General features: G+C 35.7%; 1 protein-coding gene across 1 annotated transcript in view; it reads left to right on the top strand.

Moving 5' to 3' along the window:
• Positions 1–3,793: 3,793 nt before the first annotated feature.
• The window catches only part of LOC138319016 (neuroglobin-like), a 71,465-nt gene continuing 57,431 nt past the window's right edge, over positions 3,794–17,827 (top strand). The window contains exon 1 of the mRNA XM_069261893.1: positions 3,794–4,521. Within this exon, the coding sequence (XP_069117994.1) occupies positions 4,370–4,521 (152 nt within the window). The 5' untranslated portion in view covers positions 3,794–4,369. The remainder of the gene's footprint in view (positions 4,522–17,827) is intronic.

Raw genomic sequence — 17,827 nt, 5'->3', positions numbered from 1 at the left:
AAGTGAGGACTATGAAGTCACATGCTATCTGATTCATTATTTTGATTTATTTAATCACAATGTGAACGAAAATTCAGAGAAAATGAAAATGCACTTTTTATATATGGATAGAATTATTTGAAATGAATATGTACTGAAAAGAAGAATTTAATTCTTTAATTTAGCGATTCAAAGCGATTAATTGGAGATAAAAATCCTAACACTGCTCACTGGGCCATCATATGAGGACAATATTAGGCACCGCTATATTATGTTGTCGTAATAGTGGAATGTGACGTTGGTATGGTGGCTGATATGTGCCATTTCGTTATTTCGTTATTTCGCCTTACAAAGGCGATAATCATCGTCTTTTCGCCCCGCTAATCATCGTCTTTTTATCGGTTTTCAATCCGATAATCTTCGTTTCTTCGCCTTCGCCCCGCGCGCGAAAAGACGATAATCTTCGTTTTTTCGCCTTCGCCCCACACGCGAAAAGACGATAATCATCGTTATTTCGCTTTCGCCCCGCGCGCGAAAAGACGATAATCATCGTTATTTCGCCTTCGCTTCGCCCGCCTGTTTTTGAAGGTACGTTTGTTCATACATAAGAGTATTGTAAATTGTTGTTAATTTCTGAGTAAGTGTTTAGTAAGTAATTATATATATCCACTACTGTCCTGGTTATATGAAGTTGATTACTGGTTCATTAATTCTAATACTTTAGACTAATTAAGATTTTATTGAGTTTTATTGAACCTCTTTTTAAAAAGGCCTCACTATACATATGTATTGTATTGATTTCATCACAAAAATGACCACAATTTACACAGAATAGAAATATATATATTTTGCATCTACATATATATGTATGTTGCCCAACTCTCCCTAAGTTAAGTTTCTGTGATGTCTTTTCATAACCCCCGTAACGAAAATAGGGTGGTATACTGGAATCAGCTTGTCTGTCCTTCCGTCCGTCCGTCTGTCTGTCAGTATAAAAAATGTCCGGACAACATCTCCTATACTACTAATACGATTTCAACTAATTTGGCAGCATTGTTTGGGACCATGTGTAGATGTGCATGCAGTATTTGTTTGTAGATATTTTGGTTGCTTTTGTAATCGGGTAACTATGCACAGGTTCCAAAAATGTGTCCGAACAACTCCTTCTAAACTACTGTATTTATTTCAATGAAACTTGGCTGTAATGTGTGGGACAATGTGTAGACATGAATGCAGTTTCATGCATCTTTTTATATTTTGGTTGCAATGTTAACCAGGTCACTATACACAGGTTTCCCAACAACTCCAACTAAACCACAAGATCAATGAAACTTGACAGATTTGGGATTGTGTCAATATTTTAGTTGAAATCGTTACCAATATACACGGGTTCTTTGTCCGGACAACTTGTAAATTTCCTATGACCATGATATTTTTTTCAAGAACAAGTCAGACACTTCTGCACTTATATCTGCGCATGTCAATGCGGAAGGCGAAATAACGAAATAGCGCGGGGCGAAGGCGAAAAGACGAAGATTATCGTCTTGTCGCGCGGGGCGAAATAACGATGATTATCGTCTTTTCGCGCGCGGGGCGAAGGCGAAAAGACGAAGATTATCGGATTGAAAAACGATAAACAGCGGGGCGAAATATTTCGCGTCGCTAATTAGCGACTGAAATAATTTCGTTATTTCGTTCTGGCGCTGCGAAAAGACGATGATTAGCGGGGCGAAAAGACGATGATTATCGCCTTTGTAAGGCGAAATAACGTAATAACGAAATGGCACATATCAGCCACCATACGTTGGTAATTACAACCAACACTACAAAACTATAGATGCCCTCCAACTATCAGGTACCTATCATATATACACAGTTATCTGAAGAGTACTCTATACTAAGGAAATAATTGCGCTGGATTCCATTTTCGTAGTTGATAATTCGTCGGCACCTGAATTCGTGAAGAATCTTACATTGCATATTTTATTCCGAGAGGATCAATCAGCATGCATTTATCGAATCAAGGAACGGGTTACAACTTCGAAAGAGTTGGGAGTAGTTTTTAAAAGAACAACTAACTGGCGAGAAGGTTTTATAAGTCTAGTAGGAGCGGAAAGATGATAATTTATTGACTCGTGCCCTATCCGGGCCTCGAACTAATGATTTACGGCACCCAATCGCCTAGCCAAACATACCTGCACCGTCGCGCCACATATACGTCCCCAAAAAGGACGTTTCAATGAAGAAGTAACTGTCAATTAAGTATATTGACATTATCACTGTAAAAATTGGCTTTTTTTAAAATCTTGTGATATCTGCGAACGACTAACGGTCTTCCAACAAACGTTTGTGATTCAGACTGGTCCCAACCGATGCGTTGGTAACGTATGTGTCATTTGAACTCTAATTCCAGACTTCCTATACATATGAGGGAGAAACAATAAAAGCGTTCACACCAGTATAAGGTTCCCAATTATAACGTAAGTCTGCCTAGCCATATATCAGACAAATTATTTTCCTTGCTGCTGATGTCTTAATTATAGCTATTCACATATAAATTGTCCCAAAATACTTCTTCAAACTAAGTACCCCTAGAAAAGAGTCACAAATACCATTGTGAATTGCGTCTGACTTAGGACTTCCGTAATAACAAGCGAGAAAAGAACAATTTGAAATTGTATTTAAATAGCCATCTCTTGGTTACCCTTGACGTTGCAGATCTTTATAACCAACCAACCCTGATTGATTCTATATGAGGTAAAACTATGGCCATAAATATGCAATTTTGTCTCTTCATGGCGAGAAGGAATTTATCTATATTGAGCCATTTTAGCGAGGGTCAGTAAGGGCAGCAGGCCACCCACCGCCTACAGTCAGTCTTGGGATATATGGATCCAACATAGGCCTATTGTTTCCATGAGTGGCGATCACGCACAATAATACGCGGTCGGAGAGGAAACAGATGACACTCTTGCATGCCAGAAGAGTTCCACAATGACACGAGCCCCCGTGCGTGGCTAAAACAGCCGCCATCTTTGTAAATAATATCCTGTGTGATATATGAAGCTGTCAGTGGAATGCCTTGCTATTTTGCAGTGTATTGCCGTCTAGGTGATTGCCCGATACAGAACGCAAAATGTAAGGGGAAAAAATGAATAATTTTGAAATGTTTCGTCGAAATATTAACTACTAACTCTACTGCATATTTGCTACCTAAGTTAATTATTTATTGCAAACATATTTAAGACTGTTTCTAAAGTTCTGGTTCAAATACCATGAGTTCTAAATAGAATGTTATGTTACATGCACTGGTCCTATATCGCAGCTTACATGAGTGCGGAAAGGAAAACTCTTACACAGACTTGAACTTAAGTTCGTTAGAATAAATGACGTAACTATTAATTTGAATGGTAAAGTATTTAACCATGCATGTGGTCATTTTAACAAATCATGCAGGGAAGATGAAATTATCCCTCAGTAAATGAATTACATATAAACTGTCCAAGTATAATTAATATCGTTTGTGAGCTCACTCTTGACATAATCAAATTATCGTCTCCCTTGGTTGGTATGTACGCTCTCTGCGTATCGCCCTGCATGTACCCGCCGTATATCTGGCTCTGATGTAATAGGGAGATATTGGCACCCTTCCACTGACGGAAGATCCGAGCTCTTGCTAATTAGATTGTATACCATCCCCAAATGTAACAGTCGCTGCGACACGCCCACCTACCTCCATTGGTCGGCGATGATGTTTTTGGCACTATTTGTTTTCATAATCGACTGTGATAGCAGCGACCACGTGCGTGTTTATTTACACCGATCCAACAGTGTGTCGGTGTTTAGTGTTGTTACGACGTCCACAATTTCTGTAATCTGAACGATTGACTCAATGACACCTCTCTATCTGTAGTTCGATGCATCAGTCCTTATCTTGTTGTGTCAGCAGTTGATTGCTGAAACTGATAACTAACCCAGTCTATCGACATCCATCACCCTACAACGGTTACTCCATACACGTGCTGAATGCATATTTGTTACGACTTCAATTTACACGTGCTTTTCCTGAACTCTGTCGACAAGGTCAAAGTAATTGACATATCTAACTGTTTTATATGAGAGCGGCCGTAGATCTCAGACTGATGTGTGGGTATACTATAGAGGTTTGCTGATGTGAACGGTCTGTTGATGGTGTGACTTCCATATAGATGAGTTTGGTCAGCTGTGTTCCTATTGTATTGATTCAAGCGCCGACTGTGATTGACACAAATTTCTGAACCTATGAACACGGATTATAAAGATGTCTCCCATAAGTGTTTTATTTAAACCATTAAATGTGATGTTTTAATTGTAACTTAGGACATATAGTTCATTTTCAAATTCTCGCGTCATGGGTAACCAAGCTTTGAACTGTCCCTCTGCAGCCACCGGAGACACACAGCTGAACACTTATCTGACACCCCGCCAAATACACCTCGTACAGGACACGTGGGATATCATCAAAGATGACCTGGCCAAACTCGGGGTCATTGTTTTCCTAAGGTATGTGTGCATGCCAGTTTTTACTTAAAGCTTTAAATCCTAATTTTCCAAGAAGTTTACCAAAAACCAATGTTCCATAGTTAAAGACTTAGTTTGTAATATGAATCACGCATTCCTCACGTGCTTATTAAAATCTTAAATACCTAAATCATGTGTAAGGTATAAAAAAAACCTCACATTATACTCCCTCCCGATTTTCCTACTACATTTGTACCACAGTCAATGTTCTGTATGTCACTATCTCTAACTGTAGATATTTTCATAAGATATTTATATAAAAGTGTGTTTATCTGCCAGTCCGGTTTCCATGTCGATCCCCCGTACACTGTTTACTTTTGTAATGGAATCCCGGCGTGTCTCTGCCTCTCCCTCCCGGCGGAGGGGCAGGTGGACCCACACACTACAATAACACACAGCTGCCGTAATAATACACATATCTCACTTCCATTATCACAGTACCAGACGTACCCCGGAAAGTTCGGTGGAATAAGTACATTATATTAACGTATGTAATACAAAATGTATATTCTAGTTGTTAGACTGAAGAGTAGAACGCTGGGAAATAACTAATTCAAATTGCCGTTAAATCCTTCATAACCAATGGAAGTAATAAATAGTAGACTGTATATGAAATATTCATAATATCAATATTACAAAAGCCATATTCAAACTCCTGGCACAGCGAACATGGTGGTAACGGTTAGAAACCATTCCCTTTGAAGCAAAAGATTGATATTATTTATATTTTAATTAAAAACTTACTTTTAATTAAAATTTATAAATTCGTTACGCGTTTCCCCCGAACATATGCGCATTGTAATTGTTGAATAAACACACTGTTATCATTACCCAGTCATATGGCCACGTCCTCAATATATTGTATGGCATATGTTCAATAGCTCTTGCGGTGTCATTTCCATAAATTCTAGTTACGTGATATAGTCTTTCACTCACCGCAACATTCTTCTAATAGTATTCATTCAACACATTACAAATGATGTTTGTAATACATTTTACACAGCACTTCTGTACGATCCTCTGCATACGAAATATTATTTTTTACAGTTTTGTTTGAACCGAGATTGATATGGACATACTTTCTATCAATAACGATAAATAGATTGGACTTTTTTTCTGGCGTATATACAAGTAAAACAACCTTTAGGCATCATTATCTGCCTTATTCAACAAAAATACACTGGTAACTCGTTCAACGTTATCATAGAAACAAAAAGTAAATTATAAGGTCTGGATATCAATAGTGTACAAAGTGGAAACTATTTACTATCTGAATGCAGCAATCGAAAAAGAAAGAAAAATGTTTTGAAAATAAAGGAAATATGGATTCGACTTGGACAAAATTGATAAATGAGTGAATAAATAAAAAAAAATAAACGAACCTTCTGTAAAATTAGAATACTTTCATAGTTTTTGGATACATGATCTACCATTAAATGTAACTACAACATACATCTGATATCAATGTTGTGATCGCTATATGGGGAAGGTTTGTGGCAGATCATTGACATGCGTTCCTTATTATATGGAGTTCCTTTGGAGCTATCGATTGTAATTTGGTATTAGCCATATGTAAATGTCGAGTTCATGATTCCCTTACAACATGTCAGCTTTGGTTTATTTCCTGATCGAGCGCTGTCATATTTGGATATATTTGCATGCCAGGAACCCCTTGAGCTACATCCCGGTCGAATGGATCTCAACTCAGTGTATACCGCTAGTTCCTACTCTTTTGACTTCAAACAAAATAATAACTTTATGGACAAAAATATCAAATGGCGTACAAATATACCAAGAAGCACATCATACCAAATTTACATGAACAGGCACTAGTCCAAATTATTTGGTATTGGATGCATTTATGTATTGTAATGATTTTGATATTGCAGAATCAAGGCTCGTAAAAGTTTCTGGATTGACACAAATGTTATCCACAAAATTGATATTAAACTATTTGCTACAATTGTAAAATGCCCCGAAGAAAACAACAATATCGTAAGCTGCTCTACTATATGTTTGATTTAATAGCACAATGGCTTTTTGGAAGGTCGTAAGGTGTTGGTCAACTGAACAAAACGCCTATCAATAGCAAACGTATGTTATAATGTTCCATAAGGAACGAAAGCATCCAAGTCACCTGATACGACAGTCTTGTAAACGATCTGAAAAGCACTGCTAAACAACAAAATGGCCACGCAGTTTACGTTATAAGTCACGTATCAATACTGTCCTAATAAGACTGGCCCAGAGATCGTAATCTAGAAAATGGTATTAGCCTGAAGTACACTGTGCGTCATGGAGCTGTTACAGAAATTGCTGTAGACCAGGATTATGGTACCAATCCTTAAACACTTAGATGGATATAGAGGAATACGTTATATTGAAATATCAATTAGGCCTCATATTTATCACTATCTGCTAAAATGACAACAAGGGTCGAATTTGTAACCAAGCATGTAACTCTACATAGAATGTATCGATAGCCATCATACGCGACTTTGTAGGGCTCTGTAAACATTAAAATGAAAGTTGTGTGTACTTGATAGCCAGATAGAATTTAATGTTTCCACACCAATTATAATTATTGCTATGTGTTATGATGGATTTGGAAAAGGTATGACAGAAATGAAACTACGATACATTTATGCCCTACTGCTTCAAAGTCAAATATAATTTTCTGCGAAAAACGTTTTACGCTTTCGAAAAAGTTCTCATGTAACCGAAACATTGAGAGAAATGCAATTGAATCCCTTTAAATGAAACATATAAAATTTTATTTCAGATGAAATTCATATTCCAACAAGCATTGGAAACATAGATCGAATACATTTGGGAACACTGATTCTCGATAACAGTTAAAGTTATATGTGAAAAACCGAAAGTTAACCCCCACGAAAACATTAAAGCCCAATATGATATGTTCTGCAAAATATAAAAGGAAAGTAAAATAAGCCTGTATGTTATCATATTGATAGTAAAGGGACTAAGAGGAGATGAAATAGCCAAACCTGTCAAACTTTCTTACTCTAACTGTCCGTTACCAGAAGAACGTTACTCAGTCACGTCTGAAGCCATACGCGATTCCTTTCAAGCACATGTCTCTTTACTGAAGCGTCACTAAAAGTAAGTATGTCAAAATGTCGACAATTTGCCATAGCACTAACAGAGCAATGTATCAACATGACACATTACAAAACTATATGAACAAAGATCCATCCTAAACGGAAGTCCTATGAAAACAGACTACCCGGTCGTATAGCTTCCGTAGGATGGGACGTGTTCTAGTACACAATGTGGAGGGCAGTCCGTACACAGACTTGTGGAAACACATTGTGTATCTCGCTGGTAGTAACAAAGAAAAATATCTCAATAATTGCTTAAAGCAATTGGTTTGGAAGCTTTAAGCAGGTATGAATATTTATTTGTGTTTTGTTTTATGTGTTTTGCCTATCATCTCCAGTGACAGCAATAAAATTGGAAATGGTTTGATGACATCAGAAGCAAGGTTTAATCCATAAATTGACCTAAATAAATATGTTTGAGAAAGATATAAATGTGTTCAACATCACAATATGGTAATATTCATTGGGATTTTTTGATGCTCAAAGTAAACATCGTCAAGTGTACGACAAATAATCATAACGTTGGAACTTAATTTGGAAAACATTATATCCCACAAGCTGAGAAGCAACCAGCATAGTTAACTTTAGTACGGAAATTATTGCATATATATATCTACTTGTAATAAGGGGTTTTATAGTTTAGTAAACCTTGATTTAGCTCCATCAGCTAAAACAACATTCTAATGAATGTCTTTGACAACTGAATGTTTCTTATAGCTATCAATACTAAACAGTTACATAATATTATAGGACATGTCTTTGAAATAGGCATCTCTGTTGATGAAACGCTAAATATAAATCCCTGATATATGAAAACAACTGTCTATCAGGGTCTGAAATGAAATTACATCACAAATGGATATTTATAAACATATTGGTTTTTTTATTCTTATTGTTCTTTCATGCTATACTTTCTGATACAGAACAAAAGGTGACGATATATTTCAAGATAAACGTTAATCAATGGTAACATTACACTAATGTCTTGTCGAAATGTCATAATAAACATAGAAATTATTGCTAAGGAATCCTCTGAAATTCACCATGATGTTGGTTGTATCAGTAAATGAAGAGGTTTCACATACTCTAGCTAAAGTGGTTTACGGTACTGCGTACACTTTCTTGATTGCTTTCGACTTTCCCTATTTACATATTTAATTTATGAGATTGATTATATCATTGTCATTTGTTGAAAATTGCGTTGACAGTTTTTGAAACTCTCTTTCTACATAACTTTGATAACGTGAATGAGAAGCAGTTCACATTGTATTAGAGTACATTATAATTTACAGAGATTTTTTTTGTTAAACGCAACATCACACTAATGCATTAAAGGTTCTTCTTCAGACTGTTGTTAACTGACGGACAATTACACCGTATAATAGTTTAGTGCCCATTACGTTTGTTTTGTCTTCCACGTGCGTAACTAAGACAACACCGCACTTGGAGGCACTCACTAATGATATATACTACAGTCGCGAAGAAAGACCGGGATAACTTGGTAAAAAAAGTGGTACGTTTCCGGTGACGTGTTGTTAGTGCCAACAAATTATTTCATTTAACTCGCACAAACACATATACCGGTGTTTTTATTGTGTCTGCGTTGCTTTAGTACTAACATAGGTAATGACTGGTTACGTGTACTTACATTATGTATATTGGGTGTTTAACACAAAGTGAGTTACAGACTAATGAGGGTTTCTGAACCCCTTTTCTCTCCACAACGTTTTACCCCTTGACGAGGACTAGCATAGCTATTCTGGTTAATTTCTTTTATCATAAGTAAAGCAATTATGATAATGATAAATACACCGGAGTACAAAGAACTTAAAACAAGTTGTAACATGCACGAATGTCAATTTATCATGATTAACAGATTTATGTATGTGTTGTATTTTGAGAGAATCAAAATGTAATTTTGCAACATTTTTTGCAAAGATAACAAACATCGATGAAAAAAGACCTGGATGTTTACGATCAGTATATTTATATTTCTGCAGTTTGTTTGTTTATTAAAATTCAACATTAAGTTAAAATCTAACGTCTGCAATTTTTCACATAAGCAAGAAGAACATTTTAAATTTCTAATAAGTGCTATATGTTGAAAAATAAGCTGAATTGTCCAAGGTTTATTCCTCACAACTTTCACCACCGTTTAATTAAAAACAAAGACAATAAACGGGGGTGCCATTGTGTTTGATTATCGCTATAACGACGTTTTGACGAGTGCAACCATCGGTAATCGTGGCAGGGAATTATACACTACTGACGCAATAATGCGACAAAATGACAAAGGCGAAGTTACATAATAACAGACAGAGAAGCTCAGGTATGTGATAAAACGGTATAATATCAAAGACATTTAGATTGAAAAAGTCAATGATAACCCTTAAAAGAATGCACAGTTTCTACAGAATACTTCTTCGTCACTTCCATCCTAAATACCAATTACAAAGCAATAATGTTCAGCATTAGAGAATAAAATATTTCAATGGTTTTGTAACCTTATACAGACGTACACAGTACGTCTTCTGATCAGATCATTAGGGAATAACTTTCTCTTTAGAAGTCCCATTGCTTCGCTTGCTTTCGGATCAATGAACTTCACACGTTTGTCAAAATAAAAAAAAATACATTTTTTCAGATATCAAATCGTGAATAAATGCTACAATTTTGTAGGAATAAATAATCATATCTAGCATATATGCTTCTCTTCATGTAAATAATAGAGCTATGATACTACAGAAATAAGCTCAATTTTATTATAACCAATGGATGTTTACATCAATGACCACTTTGTTAACACACCAATGTCCGTTCCTTTTATAAGTACAATTCTAACTAACAAAATATTAATACATTGTGTGATATTTAGCTTTATTTATATATACATGCGAAATTGTTTCCGGGGATGATATAAAAATAAACAAAATGTAAAAAACATTGAAAATAATAAAGAAAAGAAATGATATGTTAGTTATTCTTTTGGCCGCATCATAAGTGTATAGATATAAAGTATAAACTTCGTATATTTTACATTGATCGCGAATTAAAAAAAAAACACCCTTGTAACTTATAGAAATCAGTTTTGATGGCCCGATTTTAAGCGACAGGCTAGATGGTGACCCCCAGGTGTATTCCAACCTTACATGCATTTCTAATTGACCTTTTCATAATCAAAGCTCCACAGGTTCGAAGTTTTCCTAATTATGTTTAACAGGTTTATCCGTCTACACTTGAATTGTTGATATGACAAAATAGACTCACATTACTGACAATTTTTCAAGTGATGCAGGAAAACCCATAAATGAATACATTTATCACATAGCAAAGAACACATTGATGCAGTCAATGCAGTCACCAGTGACGTTTGTTCATATTCATACAGCTTGTTTTGGTGTTATTGTGATGATTGAAATATTTTTATTGCCAAAAGAATATATCAGTGATCATTATGTGTATGAAATATCGGCTCTTTTTGTCGTTTGACTCATAAGATGTATGTTATTGTGGAATAGATTATGGTGTTGCTGGTATACCGGCGTATGGCAGGTGCTGTTGTGACTGTACTACACGACCTTTGTTATTGGGGCACTGCCTGGCTTTTATCGTAAGTACTGACTTACTTATGACAGAGATACCTCAGAGTTCAGTGATTGTCATGGGAAGTCGTGACGAAATAATTTACATCCTAAAACGATTGCCATCTTACACTATTGGAAAGTATAAGGTTAAAGACCGATCATGAAATTGCAAGACAAATGATTTGCAACTCATTTCAAGGTATCACGAAATCTCAGAATCAGCAACAATTCAAGCTGACTATAACCGAGGTCAATCCGATTAGCAGGCAGATTGGTTAAAAACACAAAGCAGGAAAACCCAAAGGCTTCCAAACTGTGTAATGACTACTAATTAATTACAATGGGTATTGCTAATTAGTTACAATGGAGATATTGTATAACGATTGTTTTTATCACGTGATTCATCTCTGATTTTGTTTGTTGCCAAACACGTGAGCTCAATACTTCTGATTTGTTAAATGATAGCTCAGCATTCAAGGATATTTTATAATTGTAAGAAAACTCTTTAAACCCAGGACATTGTGATACATTATTAGGTATTTCATCCTACAACATAGCTAATGCCTATATTGTTGTTGCGTGATCGTTCAAGTTACTTTTCTATATTTGCATATTACAGGGTTACATTATGCATTTTTAAGAATAGGAATTGATTATGACGTCATGTTTTTGCTTTTGAGCGTAACGTCATACTTTTCAATAAAAACGACATGAATTTCGCTCACAACGTAATGACGTTACAATGGAAACCTTCCCGCAAAGAAGGTTACTATGTATTAGTACATCACGTGACAGAATACTTGATTCTGATTGGTTACACACATGAGAACTATTTGCAATAGTGCCCGGGCAAGCGGGCACTATTGAAGTGGCGGGAAATTGATGGCGTTATTATAACGTTGCGCTTCGACCAAGACGTCAAAATGGCGGACAGGCTGTTGTGTGAAGGGATGGAAGCAAATGTTGCTTTTTTACAAAAGACAGTTATTCATGTTCTATATTTATCTACGTTTAAATATTCGTGAAGCTGAATCCCATTTTATAGAATCACAGATTTCTGCGACAATTCATATGTTGTACTTTTAATGTGACAACGTGGTGTGGAAATGAAAATAGCGTTGCGAGATGTCGCCTGACGTGCTTCTGTTACGATGACATGAAAACGGGTCTCATGTGAGGATGAACCCATTATGGCCTGATCGAGAGGGCACTATTTCCTCATAGTATTGTCTCGTGATGGGATAGTGCCCTCGCCTTCGGCTCGGGCACTATTCCACCCCTCGACAATACTATGAGGCAATAGTGCCCTCTCAACCAGGCCATAATAGATAAATATGCAAAGGCAGAATTCAGCAATCTAATCTTAATTTCATTTTTGCACGAACGGTCTTGTTGAAAGTAGTCTTTTGTGTTTTCCCCTAGATTTTGTTTTTGATAAATGTAGTAAGTTAATTGGATAACTGCGAGGATTGGAGATTTCAAACATAGTGTTATACGAGGGTTTCGGGATTCCAAAACAAGATGGGTAATGTACGATTTACTGTCGATTAGTCCCACTTTCCGGTGATTATGACGTCAAAAACATCACGTCATATGTTGACATAATAATTACCGGATGGTATTGTATTGTATTTAACCCACGTGGTTTTTGGATCTCGAAACCCCCATATTGTATTAGATTTGCATTACGTTTAATACATTAAATACATGATGAAAGAATTATTATATTTATTATTAAACGATTAAAATTGTAATGGTGAGATGAATCACCATATGGTAGTGATCATATTGGTAGCATCAACACATATGGGGATCATTTACTGGTGAATTTAAATGTTGTTTTAAAACAATCTGAAAACGTATTAATGCCATCGAATTCAAGAAGATTGTTATTCAATAAGATTGTTATACGCGTTGAATTCCGAAACACCTTTAACTAAAATATCTAGAAATACGCTCGGTTTTACGTCAAAGTGACTCTATCATTGACTTAAACACATTTAGGAATTAGAAATATCATAAAAACATAATGGGGATTAAATCGTATAACCAATGTATTTGTACCATAAATACACTTCATGAACTTTTGCTATTTATCATTAAAAGAGAAAAGGAATAGTACATAACTGTCTGTTGTATGTAAGCATTTAATAGTGACTGTTGAATAAGTTTTGTTAATTGACCTGCATTCATCATTCTGTGTGACAATCTGGTGAATTGACGGTTTCAGCACATGGAGAGATTATAGCACCACAACACGAAAAACAACTTAACCAGTATATGATATATATTCTGTTCGTTATCGACGTAACGTTTGGGCGGCCTCCGTGTGTAGTTAATTATAAATTACTAATTGTGTAAATATCGGAGTCTCGTTGAATGGCCTAATGCAATACACACTGAAGAAAGTCGAATGAAAGAGAAGAGACATCAGTAGTATTAATTAAATAACTAATTAACTAAGAACTATATTAGAGTCCACATTATTCACAAAACCTATCAAGTTAATTTTCTGAGCACGTATCTTATCTCGCCTAAATGCGCGATGCGTTCCGCTGGTATACCACAAAGAGTGATACCAGAACGTTATGCTGTTTCCATAAAGGTTCGCATACACGTGAACGTCGTTACGAAGGACTAGCGTGTGTTTAATTGACATGGGGAAAGATACTTAGCAAGATAAATTATATCATTTGGTGGGAAACAAACGAGATAGCATCTGATCTATTTCTAACTTAAACCAGATGTTAAAAAATTGGTCACAACTTTCATGAAAATATTTCACGTTTACGTTGGAAACATTCCCCTCCTTCTACATACGTTATGGTTATTCTACCTTGGTTTATGGTGGTTACTGTAAATACAGATTGTGTTGGAATGTTTAGACCATAACATTAGAAATTCTCCTTCCATAAATTCTTTTAAACTCAATATAATAAAATCCATGAAAACAAATACAAACTTTCATTTTCCTTTAGCAACATATGGACCAAGAAAACTTAATACCCTCGTTTCATTTTCGTCTAAGAAACCGTGCAAGTTCCCTAAATTGTGATCTTTTTAGAGCAAATCTTACCGATTCTGCATATTTTCAGTGTGGACATCCCTGTGAGGATAGCTATCACTTCTTTATTGTTTGCCCTCTGTATGCCAATCATCGAGCAAATCTCAACACTGAGTTCTCATGGTACGAAGGCGCCATTAACGTTGATATTCTATGCAAAGGTGATCTTAACATTTCAATCAATTACAACAATTTCTGGCAAGAACGGGTAGATTCGATTGATCAACTCTCTCTCCCCCCCCCCTCTCTCTCTCTCTCTCTCTCTCTCTCTCTCTCTCTCTCTCTCTCCCCCCCCCCCTCTCTCTCTCTCTCTCTCTCTCTCTCTCTCTCTCTCTCTCTCTCTCTCCTATTGTTAGCCTTTTAAAGGAAAAAATGCAAATATCATTTGTCAAAATGAACTTTTTAAAAGGTGATGTAAATCAATTTTGTTCTAGTTCCTGAAGGCAATATGAAGAATTAAGAAGTTCATTTTAACGCAGCCTAAGAGGATTGTGGAAAAAAAGCGAAATATAGGACACCGAATTATGTACGAATATGATGCACTTATGGTGAGTGGTCTGTAGGAAACATGCAGTCGGCAGGTATTAGCATGTATGTTGCGAACATGTTGACGTATTTTCGGGCCTATCTTGTGATCTAAGCCATACGTCATCGTATCTGCCAGAACAGACATAGCATGGCCGACTCCCATCCTGACGTAAAAACATTCTCAACGCACTTTATACGTGTCTACCTCAACATGTAAAGCATGCATGTGTAATGTTCTGACTTAAAGTATGTGTATAAGGGACGTAGATCATTGATCATGTGTGTAATGTACTGACTTAAAGTATGTCTATAAGGGATGTAGATCATTGATCATGATCAGTATTGGCCTGCTTGTTGATAAATTACATCAATAATTATGTTTTTACGGATGTCCTATGCTGTCTGTGTTACGTTTTTTATTGTGATCGTTGTTATTTTCCATGGTCACATTACTTCTACAATGCGATATATCAGTTATTTGTTTAGTCGCTTGAATCCTTACCCGTTAGTGCATGATGCATCTTCAAAATGATATCAAAGGTGATAAAATCAGAAGAAGGGACGTGGAAATTGAGATAATAGGCTACAAACATTTGTATGTCCTATTAAAACATATATCAGTTTGATAATTACTTATATTTTGTCTCTAAATATTAAACTTAATGAAAGCATTCTTCATATCTTTTTGATGACAGATTTTTTCTTTGACTTACCTCCCTTGAGTTCCGATGAGTGACGTCATCTGAGACAATCAACAACTGGAAGCCAGAGTATAATATACATTATATTAATATACCCGGTATTCCCATTTCCTATTACAACACTGCATGTAGGCCTAACGCCACCGTCTTAAGTATTCATAATCGCCAAAAAAAAGGCAAATCATTCCGGTTTGAATTTTCCGCCTCTTGTCACAGAGCTCTCTGTCTCAGATGACGTCACAAATCTACGGCCACTTGGTGATGTCAGGAGCGATAAGCGATGCGATCGTTCTAGGCAACATTCGATGTGGCTTTTTTCAAGCACATTTTATTGAAATTAAGTCAAATACAACCTGTATTTTTAGTTGGAAATCGTATAGTGCATCACAATAAACAAATAACAACACAAATGTGACATATTTAAAATATGTTTTTATCACCTTTAACTGTCCTGTGCATTGTCGATTGTAGTCTATAACTTGTTTTTGACATTCGTATTACAGTCAGAATATTGATAGTCAAGGTATTTGGAAATTATCCATTTCAATCTTTATCAATTAGCTGCAATGAAATGTTCGTTTGATTTGGCTACGTCATTACTATGCACCGCACGTATACTTATAACGATGTGACATCTATATGGATTCCAAACAGCATCACATTACGCCATAACAAGCATGTTTATTCATCAAGGTCATTGAAAGTATTGTCGCCCACCATGTCGATTGGATTCCGAAAATATTTCGAAATGATTCCGATACATAAGAAGCAGAACTGGAAGGCTTCACTAGACAATGAACGAATGATATGTTTGTTGAAATTTTAAGAATAAGAAAGAAATGTATTGATAAAAGCTGGCATGGTCGTTATACTAGACAGGGCGGCAGAATATATCATCCATTATGACACTGATTGAAAACCCAGCCAGCGATGAATATACCGCCCAGAGCTTTCCTCACGAGAGTACAGAGACACACTACAAACTTAACTTAGAAATCAAATACACATGCGTTATACAATCATAAAGTTTACTGCTAACCAACTTTTATTTTTAATGCGATTACAACTCCCGTATTTCGTGAACAATTTGACCTAAAAAATAAATTGCACAAAAAAAAAACATATTTCAAACAAACTAAAAAATGAACCACCGCAGAGAACGTAAGTCATGAAACCGCAGGTCGCCACAAAAATAAATTTGTACCTATGGGCTGAATATAGTAACGACATAAATATATTTCAAATGTCTTATATGGATATTTTTTGGCATGGAAAAGAATTCCAATGCTGTCTAGCTAAAAACTGTAAAGGGAATGGAAAGCTTATCGCTCCAGTACACGTAGTAATCCATGCAAACACAAATACAGTAGTGTGATAGGACTCTAAATTGCCTTTAAATCGCCAAGAAAAATCAACTGACATGAAAATGCGAAATCAACCACAAAGCGCATAGCTTAATGGTTATATCAGTTATACTTTGGATACACAATGGTCAGCTTATCTACTTCTGTCTTTCTGTCTAGAATTATACGTTTCACGACAATGGTCATGCACATTTTACTTGTTCTTCAAAATGATACAAATATTATATCTAGATAATGAATGTGAACAATGTTTCAAATTTCAATCAAACTTAAATCAAATTAGTGCGAATTAACGCACGTACAAAAATATAAATTTCGGCAGTATTTCTTCAACACCGATTACAACATACATGTATATAGTGCAAATGATAGATGCCTATGCCAGTTCAAGAGGAAATGCAGTGTTTTATAATGTTGTAAAGCTGTTGTCTGGGACTAATTGTGAGCTATAGCCTGATAAGTGCTGCAGGTTAGAACTGAATTAGGTAAGAGAAACACACCATTTGTAGTGCCTATCTCCAATTGTATACGGTATACACTGTCATATCATCATCAATGGTATGAGATAGATGTTTGAATGAACTTGATTGTCTGTTATCGTCCTAGCAAATTAACTGATTTCAGGTAATAACATTTCTTTGTGTTTCAAATACTTTATATCTTAATTGGAAATCAGAAATGCTAACAGGAAAGCATTCAAGTCTCGTAAGCGCCCTATCGTACATGGCAGTGAAACAAAACTTAATTAATGTGGAATATGGAGGTGATTTCAATGTTAATATTGCGTGTGGAGTTGGACTTGTACACAATGATTGCATTCCATTGATAACGTGGAAATGACTCTATTGTTAATTTAACAATCTATTCAAATGTAAATTGTTATGTATTCATATAATATAATTTCGTTTGTTATTTGTAAGTTCTT

This window comes from Argopecten irradians, chromosome 3, assembly GCF_041381155.1.
Source record: "Argopecten irradians isolate NY chromosome 3, Ai_NY, whole genome shotgun sequence".
In the NCBI taxonomy this organism is placed as follows: Eukaryota; Metazoa; Mollusca; class Bivalvia; order Pectinida; family Pectinidae; genus Argopecten; species Argopecten irradians.
The sequence above is the reverse complement of the archived record's forward strand: the minus strand, read 5'-3'. Positions and strand labels throughout refer to the sequence as shown.